This window comes from Branchiostoma floridae, chromosome 3 (genome assembly GCF_000003815.2).
Source record: "Branchiostoma floridae strain S238N-H82 chromosome 3, Bfl_VNyyK, whole genome shotgun sequence".
Taxonomy (NCBI): Eukaryota; Metazoa; Chordata; class Leptocardii; order Amphioxiformes; family Branchiostomatidae; genus Branchiostoma; species Branchiostoma floridae.
The window spans coordinates 23,890,673-23,912,722 of NC_049981.1; the positions used below are offsets into that span (position 1 = coordinate 23,890,673).

At 39.4% G+C, this 22,050-nt stretch overlaps 2 protein-coding genes across 5 annotated transcripts; one reads left to right on the plus strand and one right to left on the minus strand.

Moving 5' to 3' along the window:
- Positions 1-2,029: 2,029 nt before the first annotated feature.
- On the minus strand, positions 2,030-11,966 carry LOC118412585 (deoxyribonuclease-1-like). 3 transcript variants are annotated; one of them, XM_035815534.1, is made up of 11 exons: positions 11,817-11,966; positions 10,396-10,709; positions 9,361-9,449; positions 8,415-8,504; positions 7,652-7,782; positions 7,134-7,246; positions 6,646-6,800; positions 6,052-6,148; positions 5,309-5,360; positions 5,019-5,146; positions 2,030-3,207 (listed from the first exon to the last, which is right to left on the minus strand). In XM_035815534.1, the coding sequence occupies exons 2-11, from the start codon at positions 10,582-10,584 to the stop codon at positions 2,962-2,964; spliced, it is 1,290 nt and encodes a 429-aa protein (XP_035671427.1). In that variant the 5' UTR covers positions 10,585-10,709; positions 11,817-11,966; the 3' UTR covers positions 2,030-2,961. The 3 variants fall into 3 exon arrangements, with proteins under 3 accessions (XP_035671427.1, XP_035671430.1, XP_035671429.1); XM_035815537.1 differs by having other exon boundaries at positions 11,821-11,964; XM_035815536.1 differs by having other exon boundaries at positions 11,807-11,964.
- Positions 11,967-12,760: 794 nt separating this feature from the next.
- Positions 12,761-16,958, plus strand: LOC118412592 (actin, muscle-like). Of its 2 annotated transcripts, XM_035815548.1 has the most exons (7): positions 12,761-12,869; positions 13,210-13,440; positions 13,800-13,977; positions 14,511-14,757; positions 15,094-15,285; positions 15,898-16,241; positions 16,724-16,958. In XM_035815548.1, exons 2-6 carry the CDS (start codon positions 13,244-13,246, stop codon positions 16,221-16,223), a joined length of 1,140 nt encoding a protein of 379 aa, XP_035671441.1. In that variant the 5' UTR covers positions 12,761-12,869; positions 13,210-13,243; the 3' UTR covers positions 16,224-16,241; positions 16,724-16,958. The 2 variants fall into 2 exon arrangements, with proteins under 2 accessions (XP_035671441.1, XP_035671440.1); XM_035815547.1 differs by having other exon boundaries at positions 15,898-16,958.
- Positions 16,959-22,050: the final 5,092 nt, after the last annotated feature.

The following is a 22,050-nucleotide window of genomic DNA, read 5'->3' on the forward strand; positions in this document are numbered from 1 at the left end:
GCACAATAACAAATGGAAAGGCACATAATTCTTGAGACTAACATATCTTAACTAAGTGTTTGTGTGATGATTATATGTTTAAAAACATATGGGGCAAAGACTAGGTTGAAGAATATTCAAACGCTAGGTAAAGGTTTCTTATCATGAAGTTACTTCTTAAACAGTAATGAAAACCTTTTAGTTGATTCTATGTAAGACGAATATGCGCATCTCGCCTGGTCATCAAGGTTATTCGAGTTCGCAGAATGTGCGAAAGTCCTGAAATGACTTGAAAACACTGTTCAGTTGATAGATATTATTTAACATACAGTGTAAGCATACTTAAAAGGGAACTCAACATCAGAGGCAAGTGATCTGTTACTACAGATAAACTGTTTTCCAAATACAAAAATTTGTTGAAGTGTCAACTTAACATTGAATTTGACCTCGGCAACAGTTCCATTGCACAGCATCAATATTCCGATAACCATTTGAGAACCATCCAGAAACGCTTTTTTCAGGTTCAAGCAAGGGTAATGACGACTTGCGCGAGTTCACGAACTGTAAGAGGTTTGTGCACTGGTTGGATGTAAAGGTCAAACACGTACAGCAGAGAAGGGTTTTACATTTGTCTCTATGCCCATAGACGACCGTCGCACTAACAAATTCTATAGGTTTGAACCGGTACCCCTCAGGCAAAACAGTGCAGAAAGTAATGATGATACGGGCCGAAAGACGTACATGTGTACGCACACTTTCCTTTGTAGGCAATGGCTAAGCCCAAAGTAATTAGTCGCTTTTTGGGAGCATAGACATATCGGCTATCATGTAACATTACGCCAGTACTTTTTGTCACAGCGATGTTGCTTTTAACCTGACTCTAAAGGCCCCTCTCACTAGACTCGCGTCACGCTTGCGTCGGTTCGGGGTTCGTTCACTGTGTCACTGTTGTGTTATTTTTGCCTATTTTCTGTTGCGCTCACACTTACTTGCGTCACTGTTGCGTTTGCACTAAATGAACAGGTTATCGGAAGTCGCAGCGTTGTCAATGTATGAAAAATCACTGTAAAATGATGAAAATGCCTCAAAATGATATTTATAATGAAATAGTTTCCCTTGTGATGATGCATAATATGTTACTTATGTTATATGATAACGTTGAAAGACTTTTACAGTAAAAGAAGTGACCCAAATGAATGGACACGAACCATATACCAGATTTGACTCCATCGCTTATGTGTTTTGCAACAAGTATGTGTAATGGTGTGTGTTTATAGGTTTATTGAACAATTTTCAAATTTCACAAATAAAAAAAATCTTGATATTTCCTACGTTTTAATAGACAAAATGTAACCTTGATACTGTTGAAGGCATGTTGGCGTCACTGTTGTGTCACTGTTGTGTTACTCTTGGGTCACTGTTGTAACTTGTAACTGAATCAAAAACCGCTGTAAAATGATATCCAAAATGTATCCAAAATAGCTTTTCAATAATAAAAGGATGTTTACTTTTGATACTTGGTGCAAAAGAGACAAAATATAACATTGATACTGTTGAAGGCATGTTGGCGTCACTATTGTGTCACTGTTGTGTTACTCTTGGGTCACTGTTGTGTCACTCTTGGGTCACTGTTGGGGCATCTTGCCACTTGCGTTATTTTTTAACTTTCCAAAAATCGCCGCGCTTGCTTGTGTCACCTCTAGGTTCGCTCGCGTCACCTCTAGGTTCCGTGGGGTCACGTCTGCGTTGTCGAACCCCGAAGCGACGCAAGCGTGACGCGAGTCTAGTGAGAGGGGGCCTTTAGGTGGCTAATGGGTTTCGTTTGTAGACGTATCATCATGAACAGCACACGGCGTGGTTTTGTGGTTCACTCACATAACTTTGGCTAATGTATACGGATTCAAAATACACCGGAAATAAGATGGTTTGAAGGGAAATTGCATTCTTGGAGAACAAAAGTACCTTTGCAAAATTACAGCATAATACAAAACGAATATACAAAGAATTAGATGGAGGAAGGTATAGGAGAAAATGAATTCTGCACAAGCCATTTGAATATCAAAAAGTGGATTTCCTTTTAATGGGAATAACAATAAGTAAAATAAACGGTCTTCAAAATGCACGATACTATTTCAGCAATGTTGCTTTTGAATAAAGATTAAGATTTAAAATTAAAGGTTAAGATATAAGAAATATTCTAAAATGAGATGTAAAAAATGCTATAATGTGAATCAAACAAGGGGATATCCAGTTGCATTGACTCAACGCAATGTTTCTATGAGCAATTTTTCCTAATATCCTTAATCGAGTTGATTTAAAGAATATGAAACAAAGCAAATGAAATATCACAATAGCGCCATAGGCGATATGTGTTCATATTGCAGCAATGAATAGTGTACCCTAATACGTACCCAGCAACTGCCAACATAAACTTTCATGAAAGTACATGAGCGTAGTTTAGTAACACGAGCTTATGTTTCATGTTATACATTTGTATTGAAGATATTGACATCTATTGATCGCATTTTTGTTAAGTGATACATCATTTAACTGACAAAAAAGGAGATCCATTTTAAAATGATAGATAAGCAAGTTACATCTGAACACCAAAGATACATCTACGCCACATATACTGTCGATACCTTATGCATGCCTACAGCCGCCATTACAATCGAAGGCATGCGAACAATATTGGATTTATTGTTATTATCGTATCTCTCTAACCAAAATATCTAAAAATGTTTTAGTGCAAATAAAGAAACGTTAATGTCAAAACATTTTCAGTTTTAGAGGCTCACAGCCTCAAACTGTCACTACAGTTTATATGTGAGCTTTCTCAGGCAAATTTACTGAAGTTAAGTGTTCCTTCTGTTTTCATACAGCTTATTGAGTTGAATTTCGAGTCCTAAAGATTGTTGGTACCATTTAGAGGGTCTTCTCTGAGATTGTTAGTGGGCTCTCTTGAGGCCTTTTACTACAAGTTTAAAGGGTTTTCTTAGAGACTGTAACTTTGCAGCCTCCGTTGATAACGTCACATGTGATATCCACGGTCAAGTTTGTATCGTCCTGAGTGATCTGCATGCCAGCAACGTCAAACGTGTCTCCTGCTATGAAGCTCAGTGCCTTCTTCATAAGCTGTAGTTCCTTATATGCTGCGGCTCTGGTCATCCCTGTTTTAGTGGCGGATAGAAGGGCGACGTCACCGTGAGTTGTGTAGAACGTGTTTGTCTAGAATAGGAGTAAAAAAAGAAACACAAAGTCATGTTTCGGCATATGGTTGAGAAGTGGTACATCTCAGATCCCCCTCTCCGTCCTCCATCTCCAATCTACAACATTCTCGTTTTAGGCGACTTATATATGAGACCTTTGACACGTACATCATGTGACTGCCATTAAGTGCAAAGAAACATGGACGATGCCTGTGATAGCCTCCCATCACAAGCGTCTCCGTCATGCGTGCGTAACAAATCAATTCTCTATGCTTTGTTTTTATTTACTTAGAGTTCACCGCAAAACAAGGCTCGTTGAGCCACTCAAGCGATTTGGGTTACATTACTGTATTGTGAAGAGAGATGTCTGTTAACCCTTAACTTAAACAGTTTCAGATTGTGACGTCCGTAGAAGCTTATTCCATGGCGATGTTGTTCTAGGAAAAAAGCTCTGAGCGTGGAACTTCCTCCTGTTATGAGGATTGAAGAGGAAAAAAAGGATGATTTGCTTCCGTGGAAGTGGCTAAACGGGTTCTTGCAGTGAAGGTTCGTATTGGAGGCACAAGTGAGTGCTACGCCATTACCGTTTCTTTTCTTTTTGGAGGTGTCACGGGGGAGTGACCATCTATATTCAGAACCAAAACTAGAGTTCGGCGACCTCATACCTCCATGAAAATTTAGAGCTTTTGTAAATTTCATGCAATTGACTAATGCGTTAACATAATTTATGCGTGGTGTTGTTCATCATTGGCTAACGTACACATGTCACAAGTATAAAATTCCAATCATTAGCCATAAAGCGGCTTTGCAATTTTTACATAAATTATGAAAATAAGTTCCTCATTACCATATTTGGTATCTGCTTATAGTCCATCTATCATAATTAATAAGTGTTACATTTATTGAAGTCCAGTTATTGCTAATAATGGTATTATACAATTTCCGCATTAATTATGCAAATAAGGTTCTCATTTGCATAACATGTATATCATTATGAACACCTTTGCCTAAGCTACCTGCATCCCTAAAATGATGCCAATCCGTCAATCCTTTCTGCAGTTATCCTCTTTGGAGTGTCTTGACAAAAATGCCCCTGCAGATCCGAAATTACATGTTAGGGGGCTGAAATCTGCTCCACTTTGTCATGACACTGCAAGCTATCTACCACCTAAATGTCAAGACTATATCATGTCCGGGACAAGAGATACATTGAAAAAACTGCTATGATAGAATATTCTCATTAATTATGCAAATGTACTCCTATTTTGCATAATTAGTATCTTATCTTGTACAACATTGTCTAAGGTACCTACATACCAAAAAACCATTGTTCCCTTCTTGAGTTATCCTCTTCAGAAGTTTTTCACAAAAATGCCCCTGGTATCCCAAACCTAGTCGGTAGGGGGCCAAAACTTATGTCACTTATTTCTGAGCACAAGAGCTATCTAACAATCAAAAATCGTGACCATAGCGTGTTCAGAACACGAGATAGCAAAACCGGAAGTTGCGCTGCAGTACTAAGAAAAGCCGCTAGGGGGCCCAAAATCTAATCACTTCCAGCTTTCATCGCACCCCACCAACACACCAAGTATGAAACTAATCCATTCAGCCGTTCTTGACTTATCTTGTTGACAGACAGACAGACAGACAGACACACAAACGCTGGGTAAAATATAACCTCCATGACATTTCATGGAGGTAATTAAAGCGGCTTTTATATCAGGGTAAGCAATCATACATTCTTCATATTATTATTTCCTCATTTTCCAGCATTACATGATAGATACAAGAGATATGCTTTCGGCAATTATCATGGTTATATTTTAGTACCTTAAAACCTTCGAGGTATTCAGTCAACAGCATGACATGGTTGTCCACGTCATTGACCTTGGCATCAGGGTCAGAGACGGTGATTGACAGGAGAGATTCGACGTTACTGTCCTTCCCATCATCCTTTACTGTAATAAAAAAGAAAAAATGGTTCACTCTAAATAATTAAAGATTTGCACAGGAAATCATTATATCATCTATTTTATCAGAATGATCGAAATAAACATGACATTAAAGGACTATAGTAGTACGAAAGGTGATTAAAAAGTCAACACATTACACAACCATACCTTTCCCGTACAGCTCCATTTCTATGGGGTAGTGATCACTAACGTCTTCAGTCTAAAAAAACAACAACAACAAATTACCAGGTTTAAATGCTGTATGCATATAGAATGAATGTAGTTAAAGTTTAGGCCATACTGATTTGACAAAAGAGATGACAACCACGCGCGCATCAATTTTCTTTCCGTTCCAAAATAGACTTGCGTCCATACTAAAATTTCAACAAGGAAGCTACAAAATAAGCAAATATGTGCCGAGATCCAAAAAAAATCGGAAAATCAACAGTAATGTTGTAAAAGATCAAAGTAAAAAAACACTTGTAAAAGAATGAAAATGTTCAATACTTTGTGTTTAGTCATGCTTTGTATTTATATTAGTCACTTGTTAAACCCTTCTGGTCACTTATATTTCACAAAGAATGCATTTTCCTTTTACAAAGTTCTTTTGTCTTCGCACGCTTGCATTGGCTTTAAATTTAATGCAACCGGTTGATGTCGTGCATTCTTAAACAGGTGTATTGCTTTGCTTTATGTAATACCTTGCTTAAGGTTGACAACTGGAGAGAAACAAAAATGTTCACGAGAACAGACGAAATACAAAAATGTAGTAGCACTGAGGATGTGGAACAACGCTAAAATTCCGTATAATACCAAAGATCTAAAAACACACAACACCAACAGACGTACAAACAAGCCAGAAACGATACTTCGCCCCTGTACTCGAGGAAAAAATAAACATTGAATGATACCTCTTCTTGGTTGAGGCCATATGCCTTGTCAAAAAGGAACGCCTTTGCACTGCCTGCTACGTTAGACTTCTTCATCAGAGCTCCTGCAAGGACGAATCTTTAAGAAAAAAATTACATTTGGATTTGGATTAATAAATTATCATTAGGTGATTACAAATTTTGGGTCCTCGTTTGCAAAGGAAACTTGGAAAATTGGAAACTTTATTCAGCACATAGGCCAAAGGGATGCCTAGTGTTTTAATTGTATTCGATTTTGGATTCTGGGTTTACATAAAAGTTCTTAATGGTGTAGGGTATGGATGAATGAATTAAATAATGATTTCAAAAGTCTTCATGCCTTGCTTTATGGTATACATCTTTATCGTTCATAACATAATGACACCTAGTGCTCTAAGATCTATAGTTCAGACATCGCATTGTGGATGAGGATGCTAGTGGCTGTAATAATAGTGATTTTAGATTGCCTTGGAATTAATACTGTAATCATCTTCACGTGGTTTAAATGTACCGTACCAACAACTACCGATGTGAGGCGCTTTTGTTGTATGATATAAAACCTGATGGGAGATGGCGAGGCATCAGCTTGTGACTTACCTATCGTATGGGCAGTCGGACTTCGCCACAGTCGTGTCCACGTCGTCGCCAATGAGCCAAGTAAACCTCGGGTCGTGGCGAAGACGGATGCCGGCCCATTCGGACTTTGTGACGTAACTACAACCGGCGTTGAAATCGCCGGTGATGATGACATCCTACAGAAAGGAAAATAGATCAAATGTTCAACTGATGAATGTAAGATCTTCTTGTTCTGTTAACTTTGCCGAAAAGCCTAGGTTTTGGGAGTGTTTTATGTATATTTATATGATTTTGCAGCACAACTAGAAAAAATATGGATCGTCATGAAATTCTACCAAATAAATAATCAGGTGATATCTCCGGTGACAGAACTTTTGATTATAATAACTTGCATTCAATGAATTATATGCAAGCTATAAAGTTGCTAAACAAGTACCAGTCTCAAAAGAGGAAGAAATACGATTTGACGATACAGTGTCAAAATCAACTGAAATGTCATCTGAGTGTACCTCAAGGCCCCATTTGTGGACTACGTCATCGTAGACGTCGGTCAGATGGTCAATCTCTTTGACAGCGTCTCGTGGAGATGTGTGGATGACCACCACTGCAAAGTCATCGACCGCTAGACGGATGGAAATTGAATAGAGAGACATTCAAGTATGAAAAGCGTACTCTATTTTTGATCCAATGCACTTTATTTTGTACAATTTCTTTTAGAATTGTATTTTACTGTCTGAAATGTATATCCGATTAACGCAATTGACCCTATAATCAATCTTTGCTCTGCTACATAGTAAAAGTATAAACAAAAGAAATTGATATCAATTGTAAGGTACACGAGACAAATGTTTTACTTTATAGGTATAAGATACTGAAAATTAAAGACAAGACTATGCATGTATCTACCATCTTGTTTATCCAAGTGAGTCATATAAAACTTCAATGGTATGTGTGCCCCTCTACAATACGATATTTTATTGTATTTTTTTTTCTTTTTTCCCAAATATATGGATACATCGCACAGTACCTGTTTTGGGAGCTGAGAAACGGACAATAAAGGGCTCCCGTTGAAACGCATCTTTGGGATTCTTCACCTTCCCGACAGCCTCTTCGCCATCGTCGTAATGGTAGGAGTCAGTAACGGTCACTCTACTCGGCCTAGTGTAGATACAAGATCGTTAACTCTTCATGTAACTGTTTTGCCTAACTTTTGTCAAGATGGCAAACGATGGTCAATTCATGTAAATGTGGCAATTTTCAACAGGAACTGCAGGTATAGTCGATTATACATGTCTTTGTGTGATGTTGCGGAAGTCCAGTACATTTAATGCTAAAATGGAATCATTTCATGTCATAAAATATTCTCTTCTGCGGTTCTGAAAAAATATGTTGTCGGTAGATAGGGATTCCATTTCTTTTTATATCTCGGCCCAAATGATTTAATAAACATAACTTAATTGTAACACTGAGTCAAGACAGTTGTATTTTCAATATTATATTCTAATGGTTTTATTCATATGGACATTCATGACCATCCATTATAGAAGCGCAAGTTTTATTGGAGCAAAAATAAAAAGAACATATTGGAGAACGCTTAGAACTACCTCATTTTCATCACTAAAATGCTTGATCGAAAATATCTAGTTCCTATTTCCCTTGCCTGCATTCAACACTGGAAAGGACGGCAGTTTTTTTTTTTTTTTTGGTCTGGTACCGGAAACAATATACTTTCTATTTCCAAGGCATAGCTAAAAAACTATGGAATCCTTGATTCCTTGACATGTCCTTACTTGTACATGAATCCGTACTGTTCCTTGCTGGACGTCCGGCCAAGTCTTTCACTGATGATACTTCGGTACGTCTGGTCCGGTGGTAGATCCCTTCAAATACACACAGAGAGAAGTTGTACATATATATATATATATATAGTGTATTATACATGTTTTTTTATTGATTCTAAGTCTAATAACTCAGGGTCCATATGAGCTACGTGCAATGCAACTTCTTATGGTGAATTTAAAACGTTTTAAGGGCACAATGTTCATCCAAACTGGAAAATACTGGATTATATCCTTATATCGTGGATACATGGAGAAGCTGTCTTCGATGTTGTTGGAGCTTTCCGCCGACCAGGTCGACCATGTCACACTGTGGTAGATTTATATGTCTAGAGTTAATTGGCCTAACGCCAAAAATTACTGATTCAGAAGTGTTCCATGGTTGACATATTGACCTGGACGGGTCCAAGCTCCAAGTACTCAAAGAGCACCCGCGCAATCCACGATAGACTGGAACATAACTACAAACTTAGCTGTTATGTCTTTAAATAATGCTCGTAACATATAATCAGACAGGAAATGGCGAGTACGTAGTAAGGCACTGATAACAACAAGCCGGATGAACTGGGGACTTTATCGGGCTTTCATCAGTTCGGCACCAGGACAATTACGAGCCTCAGGCCAAAATGGCACCTCCTACAGAAACTGGGCCAACACAGTATAGACAGAACGGGGGCTATCTAATTATATGACTAACCGTGCCACTGAGGCAAATTTACTCAGTAAAGTCTCTTTGAAGGGGTCCAGGATTAATGAAAAGAAAATGTTTGTTTATAAATGTTACTTTCAAATCAATGAGGTGACAATTGGTAATCATCGTACATTTTTTGCCGATTTTTTTCTGATCAGCTCATGAATATGAAAAAAAAGAGAGAAAGAAAAAAAAAATGATACTCACTTGTTGACTTTAGCAAGCAAAGTGGGGAAGGCGGTCTCAGAGCTATCCCTGATCTCCTGGATTGCAATGATGTCATATCTGCGGATTATCTGGGAGGAAATCATTGAGGATTAGAAAATAAATCTATGGTGATCTAATGATGTTTTGACATTGTGTTTGCCTGTATCGTGTCTACCAGGTAAACCGCATCATAGCAGCTAAAACATCTGATTTGTGCCAAAGAGTACAAGCTGCATATTCGGACAGGTATATTTGATCCACCTACACCGGGAAGGACCCCTGCTCTAATGTGCTCGTGTGTGGCTGACTCTCATTAATCATCTCCTATCTGAGAGACGTCCCTAGCCACAGCTATTTACACATAAGTCGAGTAAAGAACTTGGTGTATGCGCCTTTCCTAAGGACACAACAGCAAGACCTGTCAGCTGTTAGGACTCAGTATCTCCAGGTTTGGAGTCTATAACGTTATCCCTAACCACAAAATCACCTTTCCACTCTTATCACATTGCTTCTTGCAACTGACCAGCCAAAATGTTGTGGGGATAGCAGAGAATGATGCACGAGTTTACACAACATACGGGTGACTCAACAAGGCTATGTTAGGAATTCAGGGCGCTCCAGTTGGCGAAGTATGAAGACTCCAATGACTGCAAAGATTTCAGTTTATAATTCCAACTGGAAAGACCAGTTAGTTTACCTCCCATGAAGACTTAATGTCTGCATCTGTTTTCGGTCGCCTTAGGGAAGGAAACCTTTCCCATTCATTTCTGATGTAAAGTGTGAAAATGCCTAAAGCTACAATTACATATAGAATATATCATGCAGGCAGTCGGCATGCTACGTTTCATGTGAAAACTCACCTGCGCACCTGTCCAGTCTCAGTCAGTTCTAGAGGTTTGTAACTGTGTCAGAATCATTTGGCTGCTACACTGCGCTCTCAATCACAATTAAAGCTATACATCGTGTAGATAAGGTTGCGATACATCGCACACAAGGAGCAAAATAACAACAAAACACTACATAAGATTGACCCACCTGGACCAATGTCTTCACAACTTCTGGATTGCTCATTTTCCGAAGCCCGAAGACTTGGACGTTGAAAGCCGCAATCTTTAGATGTGGTTCTCTCTTTATAAGGTCCGTCTTTTGAACAACGGCAAAGGGGGCGACCATCCCGTAACACATGAGGGACGACAACAGGAATACAGTTGGAAGGCCGGCCATGTTGTTGCAGTGACCTCTGTGAGCTGCTCAAAGTCCGTGCGGTCTCCTCTGACTGATGCACAAGGCCTGAATGAGCTTTCTGCGGTCACACCTGACTTGTATGTTTTCTGCCTCGCGGGTTCGAGCTATTATAATGACAAAAGAACTGGATGTAGTTACGATGAAAGCGGGTAATAGCTAGCAAGACAGTATTTTAACCGGTAGCGTAGTTCCACACAAACTGCCAGCAACATTGTTATTTCAAGTATTCAGACAAAAATGCTTTTAATGGTAGTAAACACATTCTTTCTCGTGGGAATAACGGTTAGATCTAACCACGTCTTGGGCTGCAAAAAACTTATGCGAGCTTGCGAAAGTAGTGAGGCAAAATATATGTACCAAGTGGTATGGTGTGTATAATATAAAAATCTTCTCCTTCTGTATCTTCTTTGACTTTGATGTTTTTAATAAACGTTAGAGTTTTTGCCAATTTTGCTATTTTTTGTATGATTTACATGGTCGCAACGTTTTTTAACGGACAAAAACTGATACGCGCGTCGATGTCAACCACACAATGAAACAAATATGGCCAAATTCGCAGGAAGTTTCTCAAGGGCAATCAGAATGAAGCCATATGGTGAACTCTGGATAATCTTTAACCTACATAGTCAGCCCCAACTTTAGCTCCCGTTTTCAGACGACCGAAAACGGACTGGGTTCATACAGCAGCTCTCGCCATTATGTATTCTGTACCATATACGTGTAGAATATGTGTATAGACTTACTAGGACTTTAAATTATGCACACTGTACCTCAGAGTCTGTTTTATATTTTGTCCGAGCCTTATCTCTTCCCTCATGACCTCAGTACGGGCCGATTTGAGCTTATGAATAAACAAACTTAAGGTTCAGTTGTACAAACAAAGAACATGTTTGTGACCTTCATGCCGACTCTTTTAAGGTCAGATTTTCCAAATATACGTTGACCATGCTATTATTTACATGCCATTGTCATTTCTTATCTATTCCCCTTTGTTTAATTGTAACAAACACTTGTTTCGTAACTAACCGATGCATAGCTGATGATGATCTCATTCTATGGGGCTAAGCAGTAAAGAAGAAGGAGAATATATTAAGTACGTGTTAGCGCGAGATCTTGTCGCGAGACAACACGAGAGCTGTAGCACTTTCTATATAGGTCACATTAGAATCATGCTCACAGTTTGCATGAATTTCCAACTGACTTAGACTTACGTACGGGCTCCCGTGTCGTCCGACACATGAGACGATCAGGTGGGTACAGCAGCGGCTCTGACGGCAGTTAACCTCCTCACATCCTTGCGTGATTTCGAACTGCACTTGAACTTCAAAACCTGAACAAATTGTCAAGTGTTAAGTTACACCAGACCTAAAGAGAAGTCATTGATTGAAGGATGCCAGCTGTGACCTTGACACGCGCTGCCCCCGTCGGGTGCAAGGGCAACTGAAACAACAATAACTGCTGGGCACGTGCCAGACAGAACGCCATTTTCCTAACAGCTGGGTTTGCCAGACGATCTTCCGTTAGCAGAAAAATGCTAACTTTATTCAAATTATGAATAGACTGACTGACAGAGAGTATTCAAATCGCGGCAAAAACAATACAATGTATAATGTCATATTCAAAACATAGCGAATCAATGTTTCCATCGCAACAACTAATTAGTATAACACCGTGAATGATCTGAAATGCATATGCAACTATGATCAACATATCAAAACAAGACCAAAGTGCATTTGGACTATACCAATCTGATGTGGACACCATTGTCTCTCATTGTCTCACCATTGTGACTCACTAGTAGAATCACGGGTTACTATGGCTGTTGGCCATGGAGACATGTCACATTCATTTAGACCAGAATTTCCATCCACTCACACTGTGATGGACCCCTACTCTTTTCGATAAGTGTGTTGGGTTCTTAAACATGACGGCATCTTCATTCACAGACAATGACATACATGTCTATATCCCTAACACGTCGTCGCGTTGACGTCTATAATTAGCTGGTGACAAAAATGATCTCATCCGCAGCAAGAGTTGGAGCATTTTCAAAATTTTTGTTTTCACAGCTAAACTCTCGCTTTTGAATGCTTTACTATAAATGGGGTTTCAAAATAGCCCGTCGGTCATCGATACTAGGAATCCATGGATTTGATTGAATTCCCTGTTGGTTTCTTTTGCTCCTGTACAAACGTTTCGAGGGTATAAAAAGCAGGACTACAGGACAAAAGCTTAGAAATATATCGACGGCGCCCATTTCGGAGGTAGGCACGTTCCTTGTTTTTCTCATTATTCCACGTTTTAATAATTTTATTTCGTCATTGCATGTCGTTTAGGCATGTCCTTGTTCAAAATGTATTTACTTTCTTTACGTTTAAAAAAGATTGGGTTCGTTTGTGGCTCGTTTCTAGTTGCATTTATCATATTTTGTCGTGCAGAAGTGCCTGTTTAAAAAGATTTTAAACAGGCACTTCTTAAACAGGCACTTCTTAAACAACTTTTTAAACAATTCAACTATGTAATAGTATATGTCCAATTCAGATGTTCATAGAACTCAAACACTAACGTGATATTAAGGTACATGTATATCTTTTCCCCACGCAGACCCCCTTCCCCCCTTCCATTGAATTGAATCACGATGTTGGACGATGAAGGTGACGAGGCGACCCCTCTGGTGGTGGATAACGGGTCCGGGATGTGTAAGGCGGGGTTCGCGGGGGATGACGCGCCTAGGACCGTGTTCCCATCTATAGTTGGCCGGCCGCGGCACCAGGGCGTCATGGTCGGGATGGGGCAGAAGGATGCTTATGTTGGAGACGAGGCACAGAGCAAAAGGTAAACATTTTTGTTGAATTCTTTTCACTATTATCCGAGGGCGCATTGTATTTGGTGACGCTCTCAGGGAACGACGCTATAGTTGACGGTGTAACGTTTATGAAATATAATATTGCAAAACTTAATTGTCTTGCCTCGAAAAAGTCTGTCTCTCATTCAAAACTGCGGTTTGTTCTTTAACAAAAAAAATAGAAGATTAAAATTCTAAACAACAACGTTTCCGTTTGAGGGATACCAAACTGTATGTAGTAAAACTAAACCAGTGTAACAGCATTATCGTATGGTAATCAAGCTAAGTTGTCGTTAAATTATGAGTTTCTAATATAAAGTTACATCAATTAATCTCGCTTCGTGTTAAGGGGAATTCTTACCCTGAAGTACCCGATCGAACACGGTATTGTCACCAACTGGGACGACATGGAGAAGATCTGGCACCACACCTTCTACAACGAGCTGCGTGTTGCCCCGGAGGAACATCCTACCTTACTGACGGAGGCTCCGCTAAACCCTAAAGCAAACAGGGAGAAGATGACACAGGTACGGGGTACTGACATTCACAATCAAGCTATGAAATGTTACAGTTCATTGCAGGCTCTTGCAATGGCATGCATAATCAAATACAATCATTATCTTTTTTCGGTTTCGTTTAGTTTATGACATCTTCGCGTCTACTTGTAACCATACTGTAAATCAACCAAAGAGACTGCATAATGAGCAAATATGCGCCGTTGGTTGCAAACAAAAAAAAAACAAAAAAAAAAACAAATACCAATGTCGACAATAACCAAAGTTAAGGGAAAAGTTGTGAATGAAGAAAATTGAAAATAGCGACATGTTTTTGGAATACAATGTTTTGTGTGCATCAGTGCAATCTTATTAACTACTTATTGATGAGTGAAAACGATTTTCAAAGATTTTGTTTCGTCTGTTTTGAAGTATTCAGAGGTTGCCATGCACACAATAAAAGAGTATGGCCTAAGGGATAATTATAGGGCCCTGATGTAGGTGGCATACATTACTTGCTTATGACAACATTTGCTACATTGGATTGTCTTGTTTTTCTACCATAGATAATGTTCGAACAGTTTAACACCCCGGCCATGTACATAGCCATCCAGGCCGTCCTGTCTCTGTACGCGTCTGGTCGGACCACCGGCCTGGTGCTGGACTCGGGCGACGGGGTCACACACGTGGTGCCGATCTACGAAGGGTACGCGCTCCCCCACGCCATCCTCAGACTGGACCTAGCCGGCAGAGAGCTGTCCAACTACCTTGTGAGAGTTATGTGTGACAGGGGCTATTCCTTTATAACCACTGGTAATATAGTTTGCTCCCATATTTCTTTTTTCAGTGCATGTGACAAATGTTTAACAAGCGAAAAAATGTCAATGTGCTTTTAAGTTATTTTACTGCTATCGTACAGAAAGTCAAATATTGCAACATTTCTCCAGACTAAATTTTTGAAACGCTTTAATTGGTAAATGGCACATATATTCCTAAGTTTACCATTGTTTCATATGATCTATACAATTACTAGAAAAACCTTTCGGTGGAGACGAAAGTTTGTTTTACCATATCGTTTACATTATGAGTGTGAACAATCTACGGGCGCCCTCTTTCGACTGATTAGATACATGCAACGATCACTTTCAGCTGAACGTGAGATTGTCCGTGACATCAAGGAGAAGCTGGCGTACGTCGCCCTGGACTTCGAGCAGGAGATGTTGACGGCAGCAACATCCACATCGCTTGAGAAAAGTTACGAGCTACCAGATGGACAGGTCATCACCATTGGCAACGAGAGATTTCGCTGTGCGGAAGCCCTCTTCCAGCCTTCTTTTCTTGGTGAGCCGAATATTATTTTCTCAAAGGTTGTACTAGGGCATGTCACGTACAATTGGTTTGCAGTGACATTACCTTATCGTACCTTTTCACTATTTTGTTAGATCAATTTTGTAAAGTTTCAGTTGAATACATTGATATGTTCTGATACATCTATTACCAATTTGAGATGCATCTCAACAGAGGTATCTTAATATGTAACTTCAAAGCAGACGTTAGAAGGAAAAATGGTGTTATTTTCTGGCTCCTTATTTCTGTTTCAAGCTGCTAGATAGAGATATACTTAGCCCTCTAAAATTTACTTTCCGGCGGAGACGAAAGTTATTTGTTGCGACCATTGCTGACTTAGAGTGTGACAGTCTACGAGCGCCCTCTTTCGACTGATTAGATGTATGCAACAGACAATTACCGCTGAACGTGACCGGACGATAGGCGATATTCTGTTTCAATCTGCTAGATAACGTGATATTTTCCTCTCTAAAATCTGCTTGGATATTGGATGATATATATATGGATGATACATCACAAAATACCTGTCTTATTGTCATACACAAATTAGATTAAAGGATGTAAATAATGATGCAATGGACTCAATGTTTTCGTGGCCTTTTTCAGGCATGGAATCGGCTGGCATCCACGAAACCGCCTACAACAGCATCATGAAGTGTGACATTGACATCCGTAAGGACCTGTACGCCAACACCGTGCTGTCCGGCGGCACCACCATGTTCCCCGGCATCGGGGACCGTATGCAGAAGGAGATAGTCGCCCTGGCTCCCAGCACCATGAAGATCAAGATCATCGCTCCTCCCGAGAGGAAGTACTCCGTGTGGATCGGTGGATCTATCTTGTCTTCTCTGTCAACATTCCAGACCATGTGGATTACAAAACAAGAGTACGACGAGTCTGGACCAGCCATTGTTCATCGCAAGTGCTTTTAGATGCCAAATTGTATAAGACTGAAAACAGATAAAAACTTCAAACACTAAAAGTACAGGAGCGTTTTTTCAATGGTTATTGAAAACCACATGTTTATCAAACCCATTTCTGGAGATCGTTTGTTACTGTCCTAGGGGTAATTTTGTATGGTTCTACTTTCCAGGATGGTTCTACCTCATTGTAGTGTTAAAAACGAGAATCCCGGAGTAAAGTTCTTGTATCACTGCAGCGGTCACAATTATAATCTGCAGTCTAGAACCTTTCCAGTCATTCTTGTCCCAAAGAAGGTAATGGGCGGTCACTGTTCAAAACATCAACTCTTGTAGATATGTGTTTCTTGATAAAGAACCCCAATATACATCGATTTACCTACTTGATGAATGTATTTACCGTTACCGCTTCAATTACATGCATTGTATTGAACTTTCTTGCTTTGATAATATGCATAGGATGCTTCTAATCTACAATATACTGTATGCATAATTCCGTACATTCACTTTTTAAGGAAATTACTTAAATGATTCCATTGTGAGACTGAGCTTTCCAATTACACAATAATCCCGCTGCCCGCTAGGCGGGGCTCTTGTGTTGTGCACAGCCGATATTTCCGCTAGGCGATGCTTCTATGTTACGAATATTACGAATGTGATATTGTTACCGATGAATCAAAGAAGAGATGTAGCATTTCAAAGTAAAAAGATAACGCTTTTCAAATTAAAAAAAAGTTTCGTCAACGATCATTGTCGGAAGCTGCTTTTGTAATGACGATAGGCGATATTCTGATAGAATATTCTTAAACAAATGTCACTGTCAGTGAGTAAAATATAGTGGAGAATGGTTTCTTTTCTTCAGCAATGGGAAATTGTTATATTCAAACACCCGTGGGCTAGCTGGCTTGTCTACTCCTGGAGCGGTCTCCGTCTGGCGAGTGCATTTAAGCACATTACGAAGGAGGCTAGGGATTTCTACAAAGTTAGGAGCCAAATCCTTCGAAATCCCTTGGTCCGGTGTGTGTTGACCATTGGAAAGATAAAGTGACAGCAAGAGATCAATGCTTAGATAACTGGGGCTTGTAATACGTCGGCCAGGTGAAAAAGGTTTCCTGAATAACGCTCACCACAGTTTGAACTTTACCTTGCAAGTAAGTTCCATGCAAGAGTAAACTAGATAAGATCTACGCCGGCGCCACTGCAATGTTGTTGCTATTGATACCTCCCTTCTTCGTACTGAAAACCTGCATAAAGTGATTTCCTATACCAGCGTCAGTGAGCGCGCAACTTATACGGTTCCTGCCATTTTGTAGATAGCGTAACCGTGCTTAATGTTACTGCAGGCATGGAAGGAGACAACTCGGTGCCTGTAGCATCCGGAATGAACATTAAACGGATACGAACGTCACTTATCATAAGACAATACTCATAGATGATATGTACTCTTATATTTATGACAGATTAACCATAACTGAGAGATTGGCATGAACACTAGGTTTATTTGCAAGTTCATGCCCAAGGGCTAAAAAACAGGTGAAAATAATCTGATTATGTATGATGATGATGATGATGATGATTGGTTTATTGAAAATGAAGATATCTGGCAGCCCAATGGCTGAATGATTGTCATTATTACTAAACGAGAATGCTCGTCAATACTAATAGTGGTTATATCTATTGATATTAACTACAGAATGCATTAGAGAAAAAAGTACGTAAACTGAGCATTCACCCTAGTGCATATGGCTTTTATATTTTTTAGGCATTTTGCTGATTAAAATTGATGATCCTGACTCATTTACTAGGTATTGCCATACAGAATTGCTGTACAGTTGCTATACTGAATCTTTCAGCTTAATATAATATAAGCAAACAGTCAGAAAGTCCTAAATCAATTTTGTACTACTGATACTCATTTTGATAATTCAAATCCTTAATATTTCTAGTTGCGTTGAGCATTTCTAAACACCCTCCTCTTATGTTGCAAACTTTTCACACCTGCAGACTTTTGCCACCCACATGATACATCCCACACAGAACACATCTCCCATTTGACACTGGCTGCTTTTCGGCCTCCCTTTGTTACAGAACGCCCACATGAAAAGCCGAGCCAAGAACGTCTTTATGGTTGCTCTCCCCCTACAGAAAATGAGAAATCGTTTGAAATCTGCAATTGAAAGGTCGAAGCGTTTGCTCAAAGGATTTGAAGAGTAACTCTATTACAGCTGATTCAAGTTGAAAGGTCTTCAACAGATGTTATTTTTGCTGGTTTTGTTATATGTCAAATCGCATTCAGTGCCACCGTTCTAATTATGTGTTATATAACCTATAGAAATGATAAAGTTAAGAAATGTAGTTCATGACGGGTCATATGGTGTTACAATTTTAAACTCCGTACACAAAATAAAGCGCTTACCACAAGCTCTCGATCAGTCCCCTGATCCTTATTAAGTTGAAATGATCGAAAGCCTAGTCGTCACACATACAGACCGGATGTGTGGCGTCAGCAAAGGATCAGATGAGCTTGGAAGTCGGTATCGGCCACCGTCTCGGTTGAGGGAAGGTTGGTGGGCTCTGATGTAAATGGCCTATTTCACTTCCCATAGAAAGTAATCCTGTTCGGAATCCAATATCTTCACCTTGTTGAAATCCACATGCACAGAGTGTCGTGGCAATTTTATGTGTTGCGACACCTCTGAAGTTATTAAACTGGGGCGTCAATGCTCTAAGAAACTAGTCTTAACAGCACGTCCAGTTTCACCTATGTAAGACTCTTGGCAAAATCCTTGACAAGGAATGTGATAAATGACACCGTACTTTCTTGTTTTTAATGTTTTGTTCGTAGCTGTAACCAAGTACTGTCTGAGGGTCTTGGTGGGTTTAAAACAGGTTTAATTACGTGAAAGTGTTGAAAATTCTCCGAGTTTATGGCCAATTGGATGATTGAAGGCGAAAAATTTTATCATTAACCGTCATATTCAAATAACAAGATTCAGAATCAGGGAAGGAACATCTGGTCTTCGCGCTAAAACAATGTAGCTAACTTGGTTTGGTAACGGCTTTCGGTGTAGCTTTATAATCCGCAAATGAAAATGTTATTTTGCGTGTATCTGCTTCTATTTCGAGTATAGATATGCCCATTTTTGCAATTGACTTTCCGGTGTGAGCCGGCTGCAGTTAATTGACCTCCGCAGAGCGGCGTTTCAAAGTGGGCGTAAGAAGGCGACACGCTGACAGGATTTTGTTTTGTTTTTAAATATTTTGTGGCTTGTACACTGAAGTCGTACATATCCGTATTCCTAAATTGCACTCTTCTATATAGATATTAGTTGTTATTGGTACATTGTACTTTGTGCGATTGTTGAGAAATAAATCCATTCATTCATTCTATATTTTTTTCTGCGTCGAGGACAGTCACCTTGTGGCCCTTCAAGCCCATAGGCCAAACACTGTGTTCTGCTGCCTCAGGGGGTTCACGAATCCAAGCAGGTGGCAGCGAGGTCGCGGTGCGATCAACGTCTTGTGGAATGGTGGCCCTACGTTCACGTACTTGTTGTAGATGTATGCTCGTAACAAGCTATTTACATGTAGAGCCTTGAAAACAGCTGAGGCAGACGTTCAGCACTCTTGTAAGGCCTATGACTTGTAGATGAGTATTTTCTAGCGTTGGGTGGGTGGCAATTATCGTTAGAATTGATGATGCTGTCAACTGCTATTTGCAAAGTGTAACCGCTCAGCAGCCCAGAATGACAGGGCGTACGTGTATACCACCCACGTTAATCCCTCGTCACATTCTTCAAAAATCTGATGATGAGAAATGCTCCAACCTAACAGCATGTATTTACTGTTGGTTTACGTTATTTAGTTCAATCGATCCTACGGGGAATTTAAATATTTTTTAGCATGTATTTATTGCATAGTACAAGCAGGCAAATATATGAAAAATCTTTTAACATTTTACATAAGAAAATCCTAAAATTAAAACCTTACATGTATAAGCTATAATATATATTAGAAGATTTTTATCTTTTTATATTCATTTTCATGTGCTATTTTTTGTGTACAATCTATCAATCTGTCTACCTTTATGTCAATTTCTGTAGCCTTTTAGTTATTTTCTTAGATTAAGCACTGCGAAAGCTATCTGTAGCATTTCAAATATATCTAAATTCTACGTCTAGCTTGAAAAATAGCACATGCCGGCTTTTCAAAATAAGAAATGTACAAGATAAATTGACAAACAGCTAAAACGATCAATATTAACCGTAGCACTTTTCTTGCCTTCAATTTACATGAACATGAAGGACGTTGACCTAGGGGAAAACGCCGTAGTGACAATAACGATGGATAACCCGGTGTCATCTAAGACATTACGAGACCGAGAAGCATAACTCGAACGATTTCCCTTCTAGAAATCAGAGTACAGCCATAACATATGTGCAGTAACATTCCTCATCAGACTCTGAGCTCTTTGGATCCAAGGCGACATGACCGTAACCATGTTGACATAAAACCCGAATAACACATGTGGGTAACGTTAGAGAAAATGGAGGGATATAATGTTGACATGGATGGTTCTTAGATAGATCAGAGTGATAAATTGCTCCTATAGCCACCGTGCTTTAACGAGAAAATCTACACAGAAATCCAGCCAAAAGTCATTGCACGCTGGGCTTTGGCATTGGTCTTTGTTTTGATGCTTCGAAACAGATATGTAATCCCTATCCCAGCCCCTTACATCAACAATCTAAGGATATTCTCCCCGTCGCTGGTAATGTTTCAAAACCCCAATGCTGGGTAATTTGAACAGCAAACGGTGTGCCCATTTTAAACTCATTCTTACGGCAAAAACCTCTCCTTGCACTTTAAAATCAATATTGCTATTCGATGTAATTCTAGTTTATCATGTAACAAAATGGCCGTATCTCGTAAGAGTGCTTTTGGATTAATAGGTATTCGTTTTGGCATCTAGACATACAAACTGGAAATTGTATAGAAACAATGATGGTATATACAGCTGTTATACTTTTTCTAAACTGTTTATCCAAAGATATTTCCAAAGTTGTTTGCAATCATTCGTTTTATGGAGAAAAATGCATATGAAATTTTGTAGCTATATCGTAAAGTTACCACCATATCATAGACAAATACAAAAGCCGTAAACGTCTTATGGGTATCGATCTCAGCTGAAACGTTGACATTTCACGATTTTGAGAACCTTAAAGTGGTAAAAGAAGTAATTGTGCAGCGAAGCCCACTCTTCTGTGTATTCAAGCATTCTTCAAGGATGTAATTGGAATGCAGCAATGGCTACACTTGAACGTGACATGGTTACAGAGCGGTTCACAATTGCTGAGTAAAGCCACCGTTCAAGTGCTTCTATGTCCCCCCACCTGCGTGTGGGTTTAAGGGGCAGATGAGAATAACTAATGTACTATACGTTAGATTTACATGAGCTTGGTGTCTGTGGGCTAACAGTGAAGTGATGTGGTGACCTCTCTCCCCACACGTTTATAGCTGCCACTGAAGTAGCTTTGGTTCTCCAACTATACGTTTAAGATTATAATAAACGTACTATAGCGTGCATTATGTACGAGTGTACTAGACTCGACGAAAGAACAAAAAAGAAATAGGAAGAAACATTTTATGATGGTAATCGTATATATTGTCGTAATAACGTAGTAAAGTAGCTGCTCTGTTAAAATACGAAGTATCTAATACAATTTGTCATCTTTCATGTCACAGTATTCGCATAAATGGTTTAGGTAGCTTTGATCTTTTAGAAGAAAAATAACACATTCCTGTTTACATTGTCGGCACGAAACCCAAAAAAACAGAA

Coding starts and splice junctions, on each gene's coding strand:
- LOC118412585 (XM_035815534.1), bottom strand. CDS start 10,584: ATGGCCGGCCTTCCAACTGTATTCCTGTTGTCGTCCCTCATGTGTTAC. Junction 7,783..8,414: donor CAGTACGGATTCATGTACAA/GTAAGGACATGT, acceptor TATCTACACTAG/GCCGAGTAGAGTGACCGTTA. Junction 7,247..7,651: donor TTTCTCAGCTCCCAAAACAG/GTACTGTGCGAT, acceptor CCATCCGTCTAG/CGGTCGATGACTTTGCAGTG.
- LOC118412592 (XM_035815547.1), top strand. CDS start 13,244: ATGTTGGACGATGAAGGTGACGAGGCGACCCCTCTGGTGGTGGATAAC. Junction 13,441..13,799: donor GACGAGGCACAGAGCAAAAG/GTAAACATTTTT, acceptor CTTCGTGTTAAG/GGGAATTCTTACCCTGAAGT. Junction 13,978..14,510: donor ACAGGGAGAAGATGACACAG/GTACGGGGTACT, acceptor TTTCTACCATAG/ATAATGTTCGAACAGTTTAA.